This window comes from Lates calcarifer, linkage group LG2 (genome assembly GCF_001640805.2).
Source record: "Lates calcarifer isolate ASB-BC8 linkage group LG2, TLL_Latcal_v3, whole genome shotgun sequence".
In the NCBI taxonomy this organism is placed as follows: Eukaryota; Metazoa; Chordata; class Actinopteri; family Centropomidae; genus Lates; species Lates calcarifer.
This window is the reverse complement of record NC_066834.1, coordinates 21829541-21846130: the sequence shown is the minus strand read 5'-3', so window position 1 is coordinate 21846130 and position 16590 is coordinate 21829541. Positions and strand designations below refer to the sequence as shown.

General features: G+C 40.1%; 1 protein-coding gene across 3 annotated transcripts; it reads left to right on the top strand.

The window, feature by feature from the left end:
• The first annotated feature begins 565 nt into the window (after positions 1–565).
• Positions 566–11009, top strand: LOC108877067 (retinoblastoma-like protein 2). 3 transcript variants are annotated; one of them, XM_018667004.2, is made up of 10 exons: positions 566–786; positions 4749–4871; positions 5266–5372; positions 5722–5825; positions 6064–6201; positions 6375–6539; positions 6769–6838; positions 6965–7074; positions 7158–7335; positions 7851–7922. In XM_018667004.2, the coding sequence occupies exons 2-9, from the start codon at positions 4798–4800 to the stop codon at positions 7215–7217; spliced, it is 828 nt and encodes a 275-aa protein (XP_018522520.1). In that variant the 5' UTR covers positions 566–786; positions 4749–4797; the 3' UTR covers positions 7218–7335; positions 7851–7922. The 3 variants fall into 3 exon arrangements, with proteins under 3 accessions (XP_018522520.1, XP_018522522.1, XP_018522521.1); XM_018667006.2 differs by having other exon boundaries at positions 567–786; positions 7025–7074; XM_018667005.2 differs by lacking the exons at positions 566–786; positions 4749–4871; positions 5266–5372; ... (2 more) ...; positions 6375–6539; positions 6769–6838 and adding exons at positions 8029–8089; positions 8879–9039; positions 9224–9388; positions 9477–11009 and having other exon boundaries at positions 7025–7074.
• The last annotated feature ends 5581 nt before the right edge of the window (positions 11010–16590 follow it).

The window sequence follows — 16590 nt, the reverse complement described above, 5'->3', positions numbered from 1 at the left end:
TTTATAGTGGCAAAAAAAGGAAGAAGAAATACTTGTTTAAATTTAGGCAATTGAACCCCCAACCACAGTAGTTTTTCTCCTTCCTCCCTACAGTTTTTGTGGTGTGGTGGGTTCATTGTCCTGCCAGGGAAGGCCTGTTCCACTGGGGAGTGCTGTTGCTATGGGAGGGGGTGTGCTTGGTCTGCAACAATGTTTAGGTGGGTGGTACGTGTCAAAGTAACAACCAGATGAACAACAGGACCCAAGGTTCCCCAGCAGAACATTGTCTTGTCATGATATAACCTATATTATTCACTTTACCTGTCAGTGGTTTTAATCTATAGCCACACTGAGTACACAAACCCTTCTCTTAACAAATGTTAGCGATTAAATAAATCTTAAATGTGTCTAAGTGCTGGAGTAGGGTTTGGTTAAACTTTTTTCAGCCAGCACTCTGGTTAGTAAGCACGTACATGAAGTCACAAAGTTAAAACAAAGGGTTAACAAATTTTTCCTCTCTACTGCAAGTCCACCATTCGTCCTCTTGGTGGCGCTCAGTGGCCTGTGTAAGTCACCACCACCGCTGCCTGCTCAGTGCTTATCATAGCAACCAGACACAGATGACAAGTTGGGGCTTGTCTGCTGACAGAGGCCAATGGGCTGAACTTCCTCAGCATGCAGGTTGACTGCTTTGCACCATGCTGCAAACTCCCCACTACTACCAGTCGGACATCAGACAAACACACGCAGGGGGAGTCTTAGACTAGAAGACCCTAAGTCTGGCTCCTGAGACCTCATCATAACCTGGTAAGTGACCTGTTTGTGAGTTCTGTTTTCTTGAGCCTACACTAAGTCGAAAGTTCAACACAGGTGAAATGACAATTGCAAGACAAATGGCATGAAATGTCACACCCTAACACTGACATCATCTACTTCAGTGAAAGCTGTAACTAAAAGCTGCACAACAGACTGACACTCCACATTAAGGAACTACTTTAAACAGCTCCACTGTGGCCAGGCTTTGATGCACTGAACAATAAAGTTGACTGATAATCAGAAATAAAAAGAATCCAGCGTTAACCTAAAGTGACACTTTAAATGTTTACCACGTGTCTGAAAATGAAAGTAAGGCCTAGTTTGATGTACCTCCTGTCAACGAAGGCCAGTCTGGAGGAAACAGGAAATGGGTGTGACCCAAAACAAACTGGCCACAGATTATATATTATTTACAATGCTTATTGATTTATGATTTAAATTTCTAGCTGAACAGAAACAAACAAATGTATAATCAGATAGCACTGTATACAAAAGTGTAATAGTACAATGCATTGATAGGTTGTTTTATATACAACATTTGAAACAATAGACAGAGTGAGCTAGATAATGAGGCATAACAGATTTGGATGAGTGTTTTCTGTTTTAGCTCTGTTTATCACTTTTCTACACAGTTAGCAGACTTCCTTGTGTCCTCTGGTTTTCTGGCACTCACTGCCCTGGCTACTCCTTTGTGATGGCACATTTATCGTTTGGGCGTAAACAAGTCAGGGTATTTTTAAGCAGGGGCTCAACACAACAGGCTACACTACGATTCATGTGTATGAGGAGCTGCGCGCAAGCCGATACTACCAAGTTCCCATTTCTGTTTCTCTGTATTAGTTGCAAGTGTCGCCCGGCTATAACGAAATATCTTTTCTCACACCTGCAGCTGTGCGAGAAATGAGTCAGAAATCTTGTCTTTTTTAGATTGCAAGAGAACTTGGCATTTACATAAATCTTTCAACGTCCTGATTTCTGTATTTGAAATGAAGTGTTGTGCCTGAGTATGAGGTGGATTAAATAAGAGCTTTTCTAGTCATTTAACCCACCACTCTGTCAAGATATGGAGGCTCACTCAACGCAAAGAAAGTATTTGAGATCTCTGCTCCCTCCACATGGAATAGACCACTGCAGACGCTGGTTACTTCCTCAGAGTGAAAGCAGCTGCTTAACGGGAGATAAATCGGTTGGAATTAGTGATGCTTTGGTGAAGATGTAGCTTTCATAAAAGCGCCAATGTTTCTTCTCCTAGTGTTTACTATGTTTCTTATTTTAGTGACTCTCACAGCAGAAAAATCTGGCATTAGACCAACAGTTGAAAAATTCTTCACCTCATCTGAACCCAAAATGATTAATAATAATAATATATAATGGAAACTTAAAGGAATGTAAATACATAATCTGCAATAATCAAATTGAATAATCAATAAATAATGCCATTAACAGTTTTATATAGATCAGCACTAGAAATTAATTATTACCTTATCTTGGAAATGTTTCAGTATAAATAAATGAGGCAGGATTGAACCACCATCTTGTTTGAGCATTAAAACAAATAGTCAGAATTGGAGCACCAGCAGTTACCAAAGACTACCTAGTACCAGCTTCTCTGTGAGGACTTTCCTCTTTTCGTTTGTTGCAGCCCAAGACTCTGAGTTAAATAATCTGTTATTTTAAGCTACTCTGAGTTTTGAATGCAGCAGCAAGTACAGCTGTGTGTCATCAGTATAAGAAACGGTTTCAGCTCTGAGGCCACTTTTTCCCCGGACAAAGATGGCAATTCCAATGTGTGTTGGTGGTCATATACCAGCCTGTGTGTGAGTGGACTAAGGCATGTTTACAGCAAAAAAAAGTCTAGTTAGCTATTCTCAATAAACAGCTAGACTGCCTGGAAATTTCCCCAAATCTCCCAAAAAAAAAAAAAATAACTGGAAGGCAGATGACTTCATTTGGCAACATGAGGAGCAGGTATGAGGTTAACTGCCACAAAAAATGTTCAAGTTCATTTACCATAATGCCATGCTGTATCTCTGCAGTGATGTTTGGTTTGATTCATTCTTTGAAGTGTCTTGAACACATGGTGTCTAACCTCATACAGATTTGCAAGACACCACACAAAAAGGGTTAGTGGCCAAAACTACAGAAATGAATTTTGATTAGGACACACAATCACTGTTCAGTCCATCTCCACATTCTGTATCATACAACCTCTATCAGCTTCCTTACAGAGCGTCAGCTCGTGTTTTTGTTCTCTGTCTCTGTCTCTCTCTCTCTCTCTCTCTCACACACACACACCTATCACCACATGTCGTCTGCAGACGCTGTAGACAGAGGTCTGTCTGACTCAGAGAGGACAGTAACCCAGAATGATAAACGGCACATGTGGGAATGATTAGAGGAACAGAGTCTCCATTCAGACAGGACACTGAACACACACACACATGCACACACACACATAAATGAAATGGCTGAGGAAGAACGGAGGACCTCCTCCAGTGGAAGGAGGAGTATTAAAATCTTTTGCCTAAGCCACAGTACCAGAAAATGTCCTGTTACGACACTGTAAACATGTTATAACATTGTAAAAGAGTTGGAGATGACACATGACCTCTATGGCTACAATCACATACGGTAATTGTTTCACATCACACAGCCCGGCACAAAAACTCCTTAAATGGAAGCTGACAAAGAACATAACTTAGTCAGTTCAGTCTGAAATCATCTTGTTTGCCAAGCCCTGCTAATACTCTTGTCAAACCCTTACTGGAGCGTGTGTTGTCACGGTAGGCTTGGTCTTTGTTTAATTATTCTGGTTGCTTCTTACAGAAACAAGTGTTCTCTGCCATCTAAAATATTTCTCTTGTTGCGTGTGCAACACGACAGCTCAGTCAACAGTCAGCATTTTCGAACCAACCAAACAACTTGTCAGATGTATTTTTTTATTAATATTTATATTTATATTCATACATTATGTATAATAATTTTATAAGTTGTCTGCCAGGGTGGAGCAGTAGTCCATGTTTGTGAAGTTTTATCTTATCGAAGTACAGTAACTTATGTGACTTATCAGATTTACTCGTTGAAAACAGGAAATACAGATGAATAATTAAATGAATCGCAGGGAGGTAAGGCAGAATTGTTTGTGACAAGGCTACCAACACAGCTAACATCATCATTACACACCTATATGTCTAGGTCTGATATTTTGGGAAACTTCCTCACTTTTGTGTCAACAGTTTGAGCAGAGGATTGATACCCATCTCGTTTCTGTACACTAATGTGAAGCTAGGGCTAGTGCACGGGTTAGCTTATGTTAGCATAAAAACTGGAAGAAGGAAGAAACAGCTTGCTTGTCTCTGCCCAGAAATATACCTGCCTGCTCCATTATATTATAGTAAGTTAGTAAATAACACATATCTTGTTTGTCTAATTTTACAGAAATGTAAAAAGCAAAACATGAAGTTATGTAGGAAATTAGAGAGTTTTAAACATGCTCGTCGGCCTGTTAGCTTCTGGTCTTTATGTTAAATGGAGCTAAGCTAACAGTCTCCTGGCTGTAGCTCTATATTTATGGTACAGACATGGGAGTGGTATCAATCATCTCATCTAACTCTGGGGAAGAAAGAAAATATGTGTGTTTCTAAAAACGACAAGCTATGTCTTTGAGGCCCTTAAGAAAACTATGAGTACTGTCACAGATGGCAAACCAGTCTGTGGTTTTGGTGCAAGACAGTTTCTACAGGGAAACACTTTCGTTACTAAGCACAGTATGAGGCTGTTTTTATTAGGCCTAGTTCCCTATCGAGCAGTATTAGACAGAATAAAGGAAAACAACTCAATTTATCTATTTATTTCTCAATTTTTTTATTAATTTGTGGAGAAGTTTGTTAACTTATTGTACTGTACTGCTGTGTTTTTTGTGCCCTGATTGTCTCTCTGTGTTGCTTATGTAGGTGCCCATTCCTGCTGTGACTCTCATCCTGTGCGAGTGTGAAGGTCACCATGGCAACTGTGCCTCAGGGCAACCAGGAAAAGCCAAGGTTTGGCCCCAGTGACCGCCTCCTCGCTATGTTTAGGTAAGTGCCACAGTCTTACAGTATCACCTGTACCATGGCCATTTTGTGTGTTATCTGTACAGGTTATGTTGTTATACACCAAGCAGTGGATCACACACACACTATAACTGATAGTTACGATAAACAGCAACAGTCCTGAGATATTCTAGCAGTGGCTACTTAGTGTATTTAACATCTAGTGTATTATTACTAAAGGGTACAAAGGGTGGGGTTTAAATAGAGACAAAGGTCTGTTTCATGTGTAAACATTATGTTTAGTTGTGGTGGTTTCTGTGCGCTTGAGTTTTTAACCATTGCTGTGGGTGGCCTGTTATTTACTTTTCAAATGTTTTCCAACCAACAAGTTGCATTTTCTTAACCTTGTCCCATTCCTGCTACGATTCCTCTAATTCAGGGCCTGCTGCAGAGATCCAATCGAGGGAATTAAAGCGAGACTGAAATGTATGCTTCACATGTTTCTGCTACACCACTGGGACAATGTAGGAAATGAGAAGACCAAAGGTATACTGCCATTTTCATCAACACTGTTACCTTATGTTCAATATCTCTAGAGGACAGAGCACTATGGCCTTTACAGTATTACTAGACTATAGCCCAGAATTTTTATAATGGCAATGACAGCACTGACAAATCATTAGATAAAAAACAGACTATGTTTCTGACCAGAATATTCACTTATTCTTTCAGAAATAACAACGTGACTTTAAGCAAGATGGGAAACCCCTGTCTACTCACCTACACCTTAAATCACTTCATGATTAAAGACTAGGTGTTTTTATAATGATAGGTATCAAACTTTGGAATGAATGCTGACATATGTCACATGTAATTCATATGATATTGTTCACAGAGTTGGCAGTAAAGTGCTGCGGTGAGGCTGGGATCTGGTATTACAGGATCCTAGAAAATCTTGTCAGTCAAGAGAGGAAAAGGCTGGGCATCAGTGACATCTCAGTGAGTATACTGCCCTCCTGTGGCCACATCTGGAACTGCTGTTGAGTCTAACATCAAGGTTTTGTTCCCACTAGGGGCACTCTATGAAGTAAAGGATACAGAATGTGTTGTACCATGTTTGCAGACTTCCTGCACCTTTTTAAAATCAAAGTTTTGATTTCTATTAATACTTTTTCTTGAAAAAAAAAAAAAATTCTTTTGAAGTTAAACAGCTGTGATGTGCATGTGTTTGTTGCAGGGCATCTTGGAGGTTGACCTCATCCAGAGATGTCTGGTGGCCTGTTGTCTGGAGATTACCATATGCTCAAAGCCTCTACCATATGATTTCCCTCTGCTCCTTCAGATCTTAAAGCTGGCACCATACCACTTTTGGAGGGTGTGTTTTCTTGCTTCTTAACTTGACATATACTATATGCGGCATGAGAACGGCAGTCCCAGACCTTTTTGCAGATAGTTCAGTATCTGGCCTGAGATTTGAATCAGTGACAAAAACGGGGTGACAATCCTGCCCCCTTTAACTTTGACAACTGTTTTCCTGTGCTGTGACAGGTGATTGAGCTGGTGCTGCGAGCTGAAGCGGGACTGCCTAATGCTGTTATCACACACCTTGCCCAAGTGGATGAGAAAGTTTTGGAAAGCTTGGCCTGGACCAGCGATTCACCACTGTGGGAAGAAATAAGAGCCAATGAGGGCCATCTGCCTACCTGCCAACAGGTTGGCAATGACACACAGAACCTCTTTATAGGGTGCCAGGGGGTTATTTAACTTTATACACAAGGTTCTCTCAAGGTGACACTAATTTTTGAGTAGCATTAAATTAGAAATATTATTAAATTTTGTTCCTTTCCCTTGGACCAGTATGACCGTGTAATGGATGTTTATCAAAAGCCCTACAGTTCTACTTCACACATTAATGACTTTAATAAGGTCTTTGTGTATGTAGGTGATGTCTCCTGCACAGCTTGAGGATCCAAAGAGAACAGACTTGCAACCTGAGCAAAATCTACCAGAAGGTATAAACTCTGTGTATTAAAGCTCCCTTTTCAGTGCATTATTAATATGTTTCTCAATGCTTTACACTCCTTAACTAGTTACAGTATTTTTATAATTGATTGACTGGTCAGCTCTGTTTTTGTCAGTGAATGTCAGATTAGGAGCTGACTTTTCTGCCAGCACTGACCAACAATGTTCCCTGTCAGCTGTAAACAGGCCTCAGAGAAGCAGCGGCCTCCATCTGTTTGCTCGCAAGGTCAGTTGATCTACCACATGAACAGTTATTATATGTTTATTATAATATGTTTAGTGGTCATGGTCATGGTTTCTCTGTCTCAGGTTTACACCTTGATGGGCAGGCGTCTGAGGGAAGCTGTGCTCCACACTGGATATTTCTGATGAGCTGCGGTTGAAGATCTGGACCTGTTTTGAGCACTCTCTGGTCAACTGCACGCACCTCATGGTAGACCGTCACCTGGACCAACTGCTCATGTGTGCTATCTACATCATAGCTAAGGTGGGTTTTGATGTATCTGAGAGAAGTCTCAGCATTTAGAGTAATTATTTGTTGATTTGGTAAACATGCTTTTTATATGCAGGGATTTCCTTCACAAATGTCGTGTGTTGAGCGGCTACTATGCAGTCTGTTAAAGAACAAAACAAGTTTTTAAAGGTTAAACTAGTTTACAATTTTACACTTTAAAATGTGTCTTGTGGTGTGCTGTCCTGATGCAGTAAATGTCGCCTGCATGAATATTTACTAATCCATGCAGATTTGTCTGGCAAGGCAGACAGTTTTGGTGTTGCATTGTAGCAACATAATTACGATTATGTGACAATGGGTTGGAAATACATCAAAACAGGTTAATGTGATACACTCGTAATTCAGTTATTTAACATTCTCACATACCCGCTGCATATTTGTTAACTGATAATGCAATAATGTTGATATTACCAGATGTGGCACCTTTTCCTCTCATAAAAACCTACATGATCAGTCATTAACGTATAGAATTTGCATTATTTTTACAGATTACCAAGGTGGAGATACCCTTCAAGCGCATTATGAAGTGCTACAAGTCTCAGCCACATGCCAGCAACAGTGTAAGGGGTTTTTAAGGTTATTCAAGTTATTCAAGTTGTTAAGTGAATTTGAGGTTTTGTGACTACATTGGTTCAATATTTATGAACAAACTGTTTCTGTCCTCAGGTCTGCAAAAACGTGCTGATTTCGGGAACAAACGAAGAAAATTCTCCTACTGAAAACATCAGTAAGAAGCCCTTTAGTAAAATTTTAATTACAAAAAAGTCACTCAACTGCATGTGGAAGTAGAAGCAGAATTAGCTCATCCCCTCTGATTACCCAGAGCAAAGCTGTCATGAGTATGATACAGTGACATCTGATTTACAGAGATTTGCACATACATCAATATATACAGTATACATATAAATTAATAATTATTATTATATTTATTTGTAAATAAAAGTGTGCCTGTTTGTTCAACCTTTTAGTCAGTGCAGGATTTTTACATGATATTTTAATAGAGTATTAAACTATGCTAATTCATTGACAGATTAGACTTTGACGTTGCCATTGCAGTGACATACTGTAGATATGCCCCATTTGCCCAAATGAAACACTTCCTCTTTCACAGACACTGGAAAACAAGTTGATTAATTAAGCCCATGATCAAAGCACAAATTGCCTCATAAACATCAGTGAAGCCTGCTGTACATCAAAAAGCATGAGTCACCAGCATCAATAGCATTTTGTACGTATTTCTTGGCACTTGGACTAAAAATTAAATATTTCTCTTCCTGCCATTTGGCTCCACCACCACCACGTTCTCTCTGACTAAGCCTCCTCTTTATACAGCATATCCAGGCTCAATCATAAGTCAAGTACTGTCTAGCTGGAGAGCTACATAATAGAAATTCCTCATCACATACACACAATAATTCACAACATATTACCTGCACGATATCAGTAATGTGTAGGAAGACAATGTAATTTCAAGATAGGAGGTGATTTATTTTATTTATTATACGATTGATTACAGATAATAGAGACCACAGCAACAGTATCCTGACTCCCAACACACCATCAACACATTATCCAGGAGCTTTTCAGGAGCAGAGGGGCAATCTTATCTACTTTTACAACCAGGTCTACACGACAAAGATGCAGCACTTTGCCAAGCAGTTTGCCCTGACCTCTGGGGTAAGCGAAGCATTTTAGGTGTCTGAATTTTGCTGATGTTTGACCAAAGTGAACAAGAGGAGAAGTTAAAAGCCTGAGGTCACAAAAAGACAATTCACAGAGATGTAAAATGTTGTAATATACTATAATATTTTATCCCTTAAGACTGGATTTTCTAATGCATGCTGTGTTAACTTTTATGCAGGGTGATACTCCTCCTTTGTCTCCATACCCCCGACAGTGGAAAGCATCTCCTCTCAGGCACCAGCTCTCCAGCAGCCCCTCCATCTTTATTTCACCATACAACCCTGAAACCCACTCCCCTCCCACAACTGGACTGTGCTACTTCTTCAACTCAAGTCCCCCAGAGGTCTGTGGACACTGTCATTGCTAACTTGAATGGATATCACTTAAACTGTGTGCAATCTAGACTGAAGATTTCCTTCCTGTTTTCACAGCGTCTGCGTGAGATCAACAACATGATCAGAAGAGGCAGGTCACCCAACAGGCGATGCTATACAGTGTCACTGCATGAGGAGGAGGAGGGGGAGGAGGAGGAGGAGGAGGAAGAGGAAGGAGGAGACGGCCCTTCTGCAAAAAGGCTTCGCTTGGACGATCAGTCAGCCTGGCAGAGGCGACTAAGGAACGTGGTGAACGATCGTGTCACAAGAAGGAAACAGGACCAGCCTTCTCCAGTTACAAAGCCTAACCTTCATTAGAGCAGGGAGGAAGTCTCACTCTGCTCCTGTTTCTGAAGCCATAACAACAATGTCAGACATCAGATGAAAAGGAGAGAGCAGCTTTGTCTTCTTATCGTTAAGAATTCCTTCTGGCCAAGTTCTTTGTCAGCTGAAAGTACTGTCTGCAGTTGGAGCTAAAATTACGCTTTTTCACCCTCTTGCTCTGCACTATTTTTGACACCAACAATACTGTCTAAGTGTCCTTGACTAAGGCACTTAACCTTCAGCTCACTGGCCAATGGTAGTAGATTGTGGCTGTACTGGGCAGCTCCCTGGTGGAGGTGTATGTTGTTGTATGAATTTGAAGTAGGGCATGCCTACAAAGTGCTCGATTGATTTTCTATGGATAAATATAGGTTGGTGTTAGCAACAGAACTGCAGTTAAAACTGCTGTTAAGTGTGGGACAAGCTCGTCTGCACATCGCATCATCCTCAGTGTCTATGGCCTACATCAATACTTGATTCTGATTGACTAGATTCTGATTGAGTGATGATATAAAATGTCCAGTGCAAGCAACTCTAAAACAACTTTTAATGTGTTTTTGTTGTTTTCTTTTTCCTGTAATGATGCCTTCTTGAATATATTTAACAATTTTAAAAGGTAAGCTGAGTTGAGACTGTTGAAAACACAGTGAAACATGATTTTTCACTTTCACACAGGAATGAAGTTGTTGAGTATGAGGACATTTGAGGATTTGTGAAACTAAAAAAATCTGCTTGAATAATGTCTCTATATCCTATCATCAGCTTTCAACCTTAATATCATAATATCAATAATGATACAATAGGATGTTAGCTGAAGACTTGCACACTCCACCCACTAATGTGTTTTGCTTATTGTTACATCATTTGGATGTTTGACCTTCATTAACTGATGGATGTGTGGTATGTGTTAGAAAGCTGTTTTCATATTCATCTACTGAAAAGACCAAATTTCTCTAAATGAAATCTGAATTTAACGTGTATATACAAGCACTACCTGTGACAGCATAACTTATTTGGCAGCCAATCATGGTCCAGTATTCAACTTACACAAGCGTAATGTGGAAACTTGAAACTTTCAGTGCACATAAACTGAGAGTGGATGATTTTCTGTGTATTCATAGATTCTGGGTTTTTCTACAAAGATGTTTTTTTTGTTTTTTTTTTCCAAAAATAAGTGAAAACGAAATGCTTTTCATGTGTTCCTCCAAGTGTCACCATACACTCCAGATTTTGAAAAGCAAATCAAATAAATATACATTTATCCAAGAATAAGTCTGGTATTCTTATCTGTTTAACACATGTATTCATTAAATCCCTATCTTTATTCTATAGGAAAATGATCACACACACCAACAAAGGCTGTTTTGAATTCCCACTTTATATCACATATGTCTGAGGGAACTTTATACTCAAAGTTATGACCCCAGTTTGCTATGCTCTCTTTTTATAAAGCTAATAAGAAGCTTTATAAAAACTTGTTTTTACTGGGCAGAGCAGCACTACCTACTGACCAATCAGCAAAGGACTCAATAACATATTGACTATAATTTTCTGAGTAAATTTCATTTTTCTTTCTCATGCTCCACTTTCATACAAATGTGTCTACCAAACTAATGATCTACAGTTTTTATTACTGTACCTTAAGACCCATTAGTCCTGTAAATAAGAATTTGCTCTGATTCAAGCTAACTGGTGATAAATACAAATCATAAATTCCCCTGACTTGCACATCCATTGTGGGAAACTTGGTTGCCATGGCTGCCATGTGATTGACACACAATCCCCTTCAGTGTTTATCAGTAACCATGTTTTGGCATGCGACTGAGTTAATTCTCAACCAGTGTTGCTTAGGAGGTAATTACAAAGAGGAAGTATGACCAGCAGACAAAGGCTCGTAAAATAAAACCAACACACAGTCAGGTGCCCAAATTCAAAAGGAGGTCTCAAGGTTGCCATAGAGAACAAAAGCACCTGGCCCACAACACTCATACAGGTTTTAAGGTTTTGACTGGTGTTCTAATGCTTTACATGCCTCTGGACTCCCATCAGCTGAGCAGCGCACTGCACACTCTTATATTTTGCCAAATCATGGGTTGCAATGCAAGCCGGGGGACCACAGTAGTGGATCCCTCTGAGAAGCCAGAGGAGAGGCCTAAGACAGCCACCTCCACCAAGGAGGCGTCTGCAGAGGAAACCAATGGAACAACGGACAAAAACAAGGATGAAAATACCGAGGGTTCCAGCTGAGTGCCACCAACACCTTGTCCCAAACTCTTCTCAAAGTAAGAAATATGATATGTTACTTAAAACCTGTAATTTTCACAGTTTCCTTCTCTCTAAATCTCAAATACTATTCACAATCTGTATGAAAAATGTTTTCCCACGTTGCCCTCTCATTCTATTTTCAATTCTATCTATGAAACAAGGATATAGCACCTCCCAATAAAACAAGCAATTTATGACCATCGCATTGGGGTCACTTTGATACAATCACCTCTATAACTTGACCGCTATGTCTCTCTGAGGCTATCTGACATGACAAATGGGCTGTGTGGTGACTGAGATGGGCTGTGTGTGTCTGTGTCACAGTGTGTACAGATTGGCCTGTCCGGGGTGAAGGAGGGCCTGTCAGCAGGAGGAGGCGACACTGCACTACTGTCCATCAACCTCTGTGTCATCTGGGCCAGCCACACACACACACGAAATGGACACACTTCTCATTTTGGAGAAACTATTTTGTGATAAATATACTGATTTAAGCACTGTGTTGTGCTCCTGTGTACCTGTGTTGCCTTTACGTTCTTTTTTAGCCTCTCATTTAGATCCTTGCAGAGACCCCTGCGGCATGCTTTGCATCGCCTTTGTTTGCTTTTCACAGCCGTTATATGTTCATTCTCCTCTCCTCCTCCTCTCAAGCACTCACACACCTCTGGTCAGGGCTGATAGTTACAACACACTCTTTCAAACGCTTCCAATTCTGCTGCAGGCTAAAGCAGCAAGCCTTTAAGATAGTCAGCTTATGTCTCAGCACTGGTTACCTTGCAGCTCTCCAACTAGATAGCATTCTCTGCATATATCAGTAGACTGTTACTGCTGTTCATTTGGACAGTCAGAGGCAGTGAGTGCTTTAGAAAGAAAATCACGAAATGCTGCCAAGGGTTACAAAAATGTTCCAGCACTTTCCAATCTTTGCCACCAGGGGGCACTGGCAAATGCTGAAGCAGTTCCTGCTGCTGCCACCAGGGAGCAGAAGTGATCTTTCCACATTTGCTCAGAGACATCTGAGGCTGGCTCCATTTGCTGAAGACATTTAATCTGAAATATAGGTTGTAAGTTTATTACCAGCTAGTGAATGGAGCTGGAATGGAATAGCCATTTCACAGAGTATATCAAAAATACCCATCTCAGAGACAGCGGGAAATTACATGAAAATATTACCATTATACAAATGGAAAGTGTGATTGAATAATGTGCTAGAGAAGATAAATGAAAAGCACTTTGTTGGAAAACGTGGCACTAAATAGGTTTTTAATTTCAGTAGTGGGATAAAAGAAGCACATTTTTACCCCATTTCACTGCCAATTGATCAGTGGTTCCACACCTGCAGATAGAGAGGGGGCCTTATCGTCTCATTATCATTTAATTAATATGCATACACACATGCCAATTATCTTTCCTCTGCCATTTAGCAGAAATGAGACATTGATGTTTTAATGGTACCAGAATGGATAACTCCTCTGTTGCTTTGAAAACAAGGTAGGCACATTGATTGACATACCCAGGAAATGTTAAGAGAGACAATTGAATTAAAAGCAACCTGAAACACTTGATTATTATATTAATACTTCTCAGCAGCTTAGCCATTTGCTGTCCTTTTTCTGGGGGCTGTAATCCTGTGATCTAGCAGAGTTTTGTGATTAACTGTCTTATGCAAGATACAAAAAGGGCAAGGATTATGGTGCAGTATATGTATATATATCTACCAATGAGAATCCATTATGGAAACATTTTATTTGAAGGACATGCAGAATAGCAAGCTATTAAATTTTTCCACTGTGCCATGACTATTAAAGGACCCAAGGCCACACCAAGTGAAGCAAACCCAGGATGAAAGTTATATTAATCATTATTCCGTTTACTGTACTGTGTGCGCTGAATTTATGTTCATGAGTCACAGGCCAGTGTTATGTGCCAGTGAAATAGGCAATATTATGGAAAGAAGCACTATTGACATTTTTCATTTGTGCATAAATGCTTCTGGTTGCACATTATGCCGAAGGCTGTTTTTTTTTTTTTTTTTTTTTTTAATCTTTGAGCCCAATGCCACAATGCTATAATGTTGGAGTGATTCTGTATGATCAAAAAAGAGACAGAGAAACAGAGAGAGTGAGAGAGAGAGAGAGAGAGAGAGAGAGAGAGAAAGAGAGAGAGAGAGAGAGAGAGAGAGAGAGAGAACTCTTCCAGCTAAATCCAAACCTAGGATCCACGACTTTTTTTTTTCCACACATAAAACATCACAGAGGACAAACTTGTGCCACTGGAGGCAGCTGCTCACAGGATTGTGCCAAAAAAAGAGGGCAAACAGAAAATGAGAAGGGCAACTAAAAAAAACTCTCTGGGGTGTAATCTCCTTACTCAGTAATGGACCATTTATATGACATGTATAATGGGCTGCCACAAATATTCACAAGTAGTGGTCTTATTTTCAGCCAGCCTCTCTTTAAAGATGTGTTCTTCACAGGGTATCTTTTGTGAATATATGATCAGAGGCACGACAGCCCCGCTCTTTAATCTTACACTGGCCTTGAAGAATGTCACTGATTCCAACCACCATACTCCCTCCTCCTCTTCTACCCCCACCACCACCACAACTGCAGGCTACAGAGACCATCCTATTATTCACACTGTGGTGCAGCAACACATCCCTGGTTGTTTAGAAGGGTATGGGTGTCTTTATTTTATTTATTTAGGAAAACAAATCACCACATATTCATAAAAACTTATAACAACCATCTGATCCTGAAGTGTCTGAAGTGTCACTAGACAAGTCAATGCCACATCGTTCTGTACTGGTCTATAAATTGAAAATAAAATGAAACTAAGCGATAATGATAGAGGACACTGATTTGAACAAAATGGTTTCAGGACAAATATCACAGGTTAGCCTTTAAACTTCAGCAGCAAGTAAAAAACTCTGACATGGACTCTTGAGGTTACATATGTGTTTACAACACAAGAGGTTAGAATACAACCTCTGAGCAGTGCTACTTAGGCAGGACAGTCTGGATGCTACAGTGCTATTGTAAAGTGACGAGACAGGACCAGCCAGGCCAGGGCTAGCAGGTTAGCATGCTAACCTCAGTAGAAGAAAGTAAGTGACAGAACTAGAAGCAAAACATTGTTGTTGCTTTCCACGACTGGAAACAGCTCTTGTAAAGTAAAGAAATGAAGGTCGAACCTTGTTTTGTTTCTTCTAAACAGCTGTTAATGCTAACATTGGCTATATAGCAATAGCAAAACTTTAATAATTTGTTTAACTTCCAGTAGAGCTGAATGATTTTGGGAAAAAATCTAATTGGGATTTTTCTGACAGATATTGCAATTACAATATAATTTTGAAAGTCAAGCTTCAGTCCAGGATTCACTATACATATGAAACATGTGATGGAGCATTACCATTTAAGATATCACTGAAATATTAACTCCTCTGTGTACTAATCCAAGGATGACAATGAAAATATATGAATCCAAAATGTATTTATTCTAACAATAAATGGTATAGAATTAGGGCTGCACGATTCTGAAAAAAATGTGAATCATGATTTTTTGCTGAGAATTGAGATCACGATTCTTTCTCACGATTTTTTTTTCAACATGTCGTTACACCTCTTTTTAGCTGCCTCAGAATTCACACACACACAGCACTGCAGGAGCAACAGAGCGACAGGCTGTAAACTTTGCAACCAAATTTTGTCTTAAAATGCCCAAACCACAAAACTAACTTTAGAGTTACTTCATGAAAACGGAGGGCACAGCGATGCAGATGCAATGCAGGCAGTGAGTTCTACCTGCCTGCTGACAGCTGCATACCTGCCGCGAGAATCTGCACATCTAAAGCGGAAACTACTGGTGATAAGACTGACAGAGTCTGTCTGCAGTGTTTTCGCTTTATTTTGTAGTGGCAGCCCGCCGCGGGAATATTACTGCTGCTGCTGAAATATTAAGTTGCAGAATACCTGGTTGAACCGAGAGGGAGAGAGAGAAAGAATTGAAAAAGAGAAAATGGTAGAATTAACTAGCTAATCTTTTTTCGTCACAGTGCCATCAGTGGGGTTTTCTTCTGGATTCATTTAGCTGTTTTTATTTGTCCTAACACAACGTCTGGCCTCACACTGTCATTAGCCGCTGTCACTCACTTGTTCTCGTCTGGTTTATTTGAGTTTCTGCTGCTCTGAATCACTTGGTGTAATGGCACATTGTCATTGGCTGAGGGAGATAGGAGTGTACGTTTTGATGCAGCGGCTGTCCCTGATGAAAACACAGCAGGATCGTTGTCATTTAGAAATAAGATAGCATAGAGCTCTGAATCAAGATCACGATTTTAGTAGGATTAATCGTGCAGCCCTATATAGAACATACACATAATGAACCATGGAACAATTCTCACAGAACAAACAGTAGCACTATGTTTGCTTGCCTTTTCTGCAGTAACTTTAGCGGTCATTCTGCTGCCTGTGGTGATTTTTCAAATGCTGATACACTGAGGGGGAATGACAGGAGACTGACAGGCCCACAGAGAGCAGGTAGAGACAGACACAGCTGCTAAAAACTGTGTAGGATTTGTCCC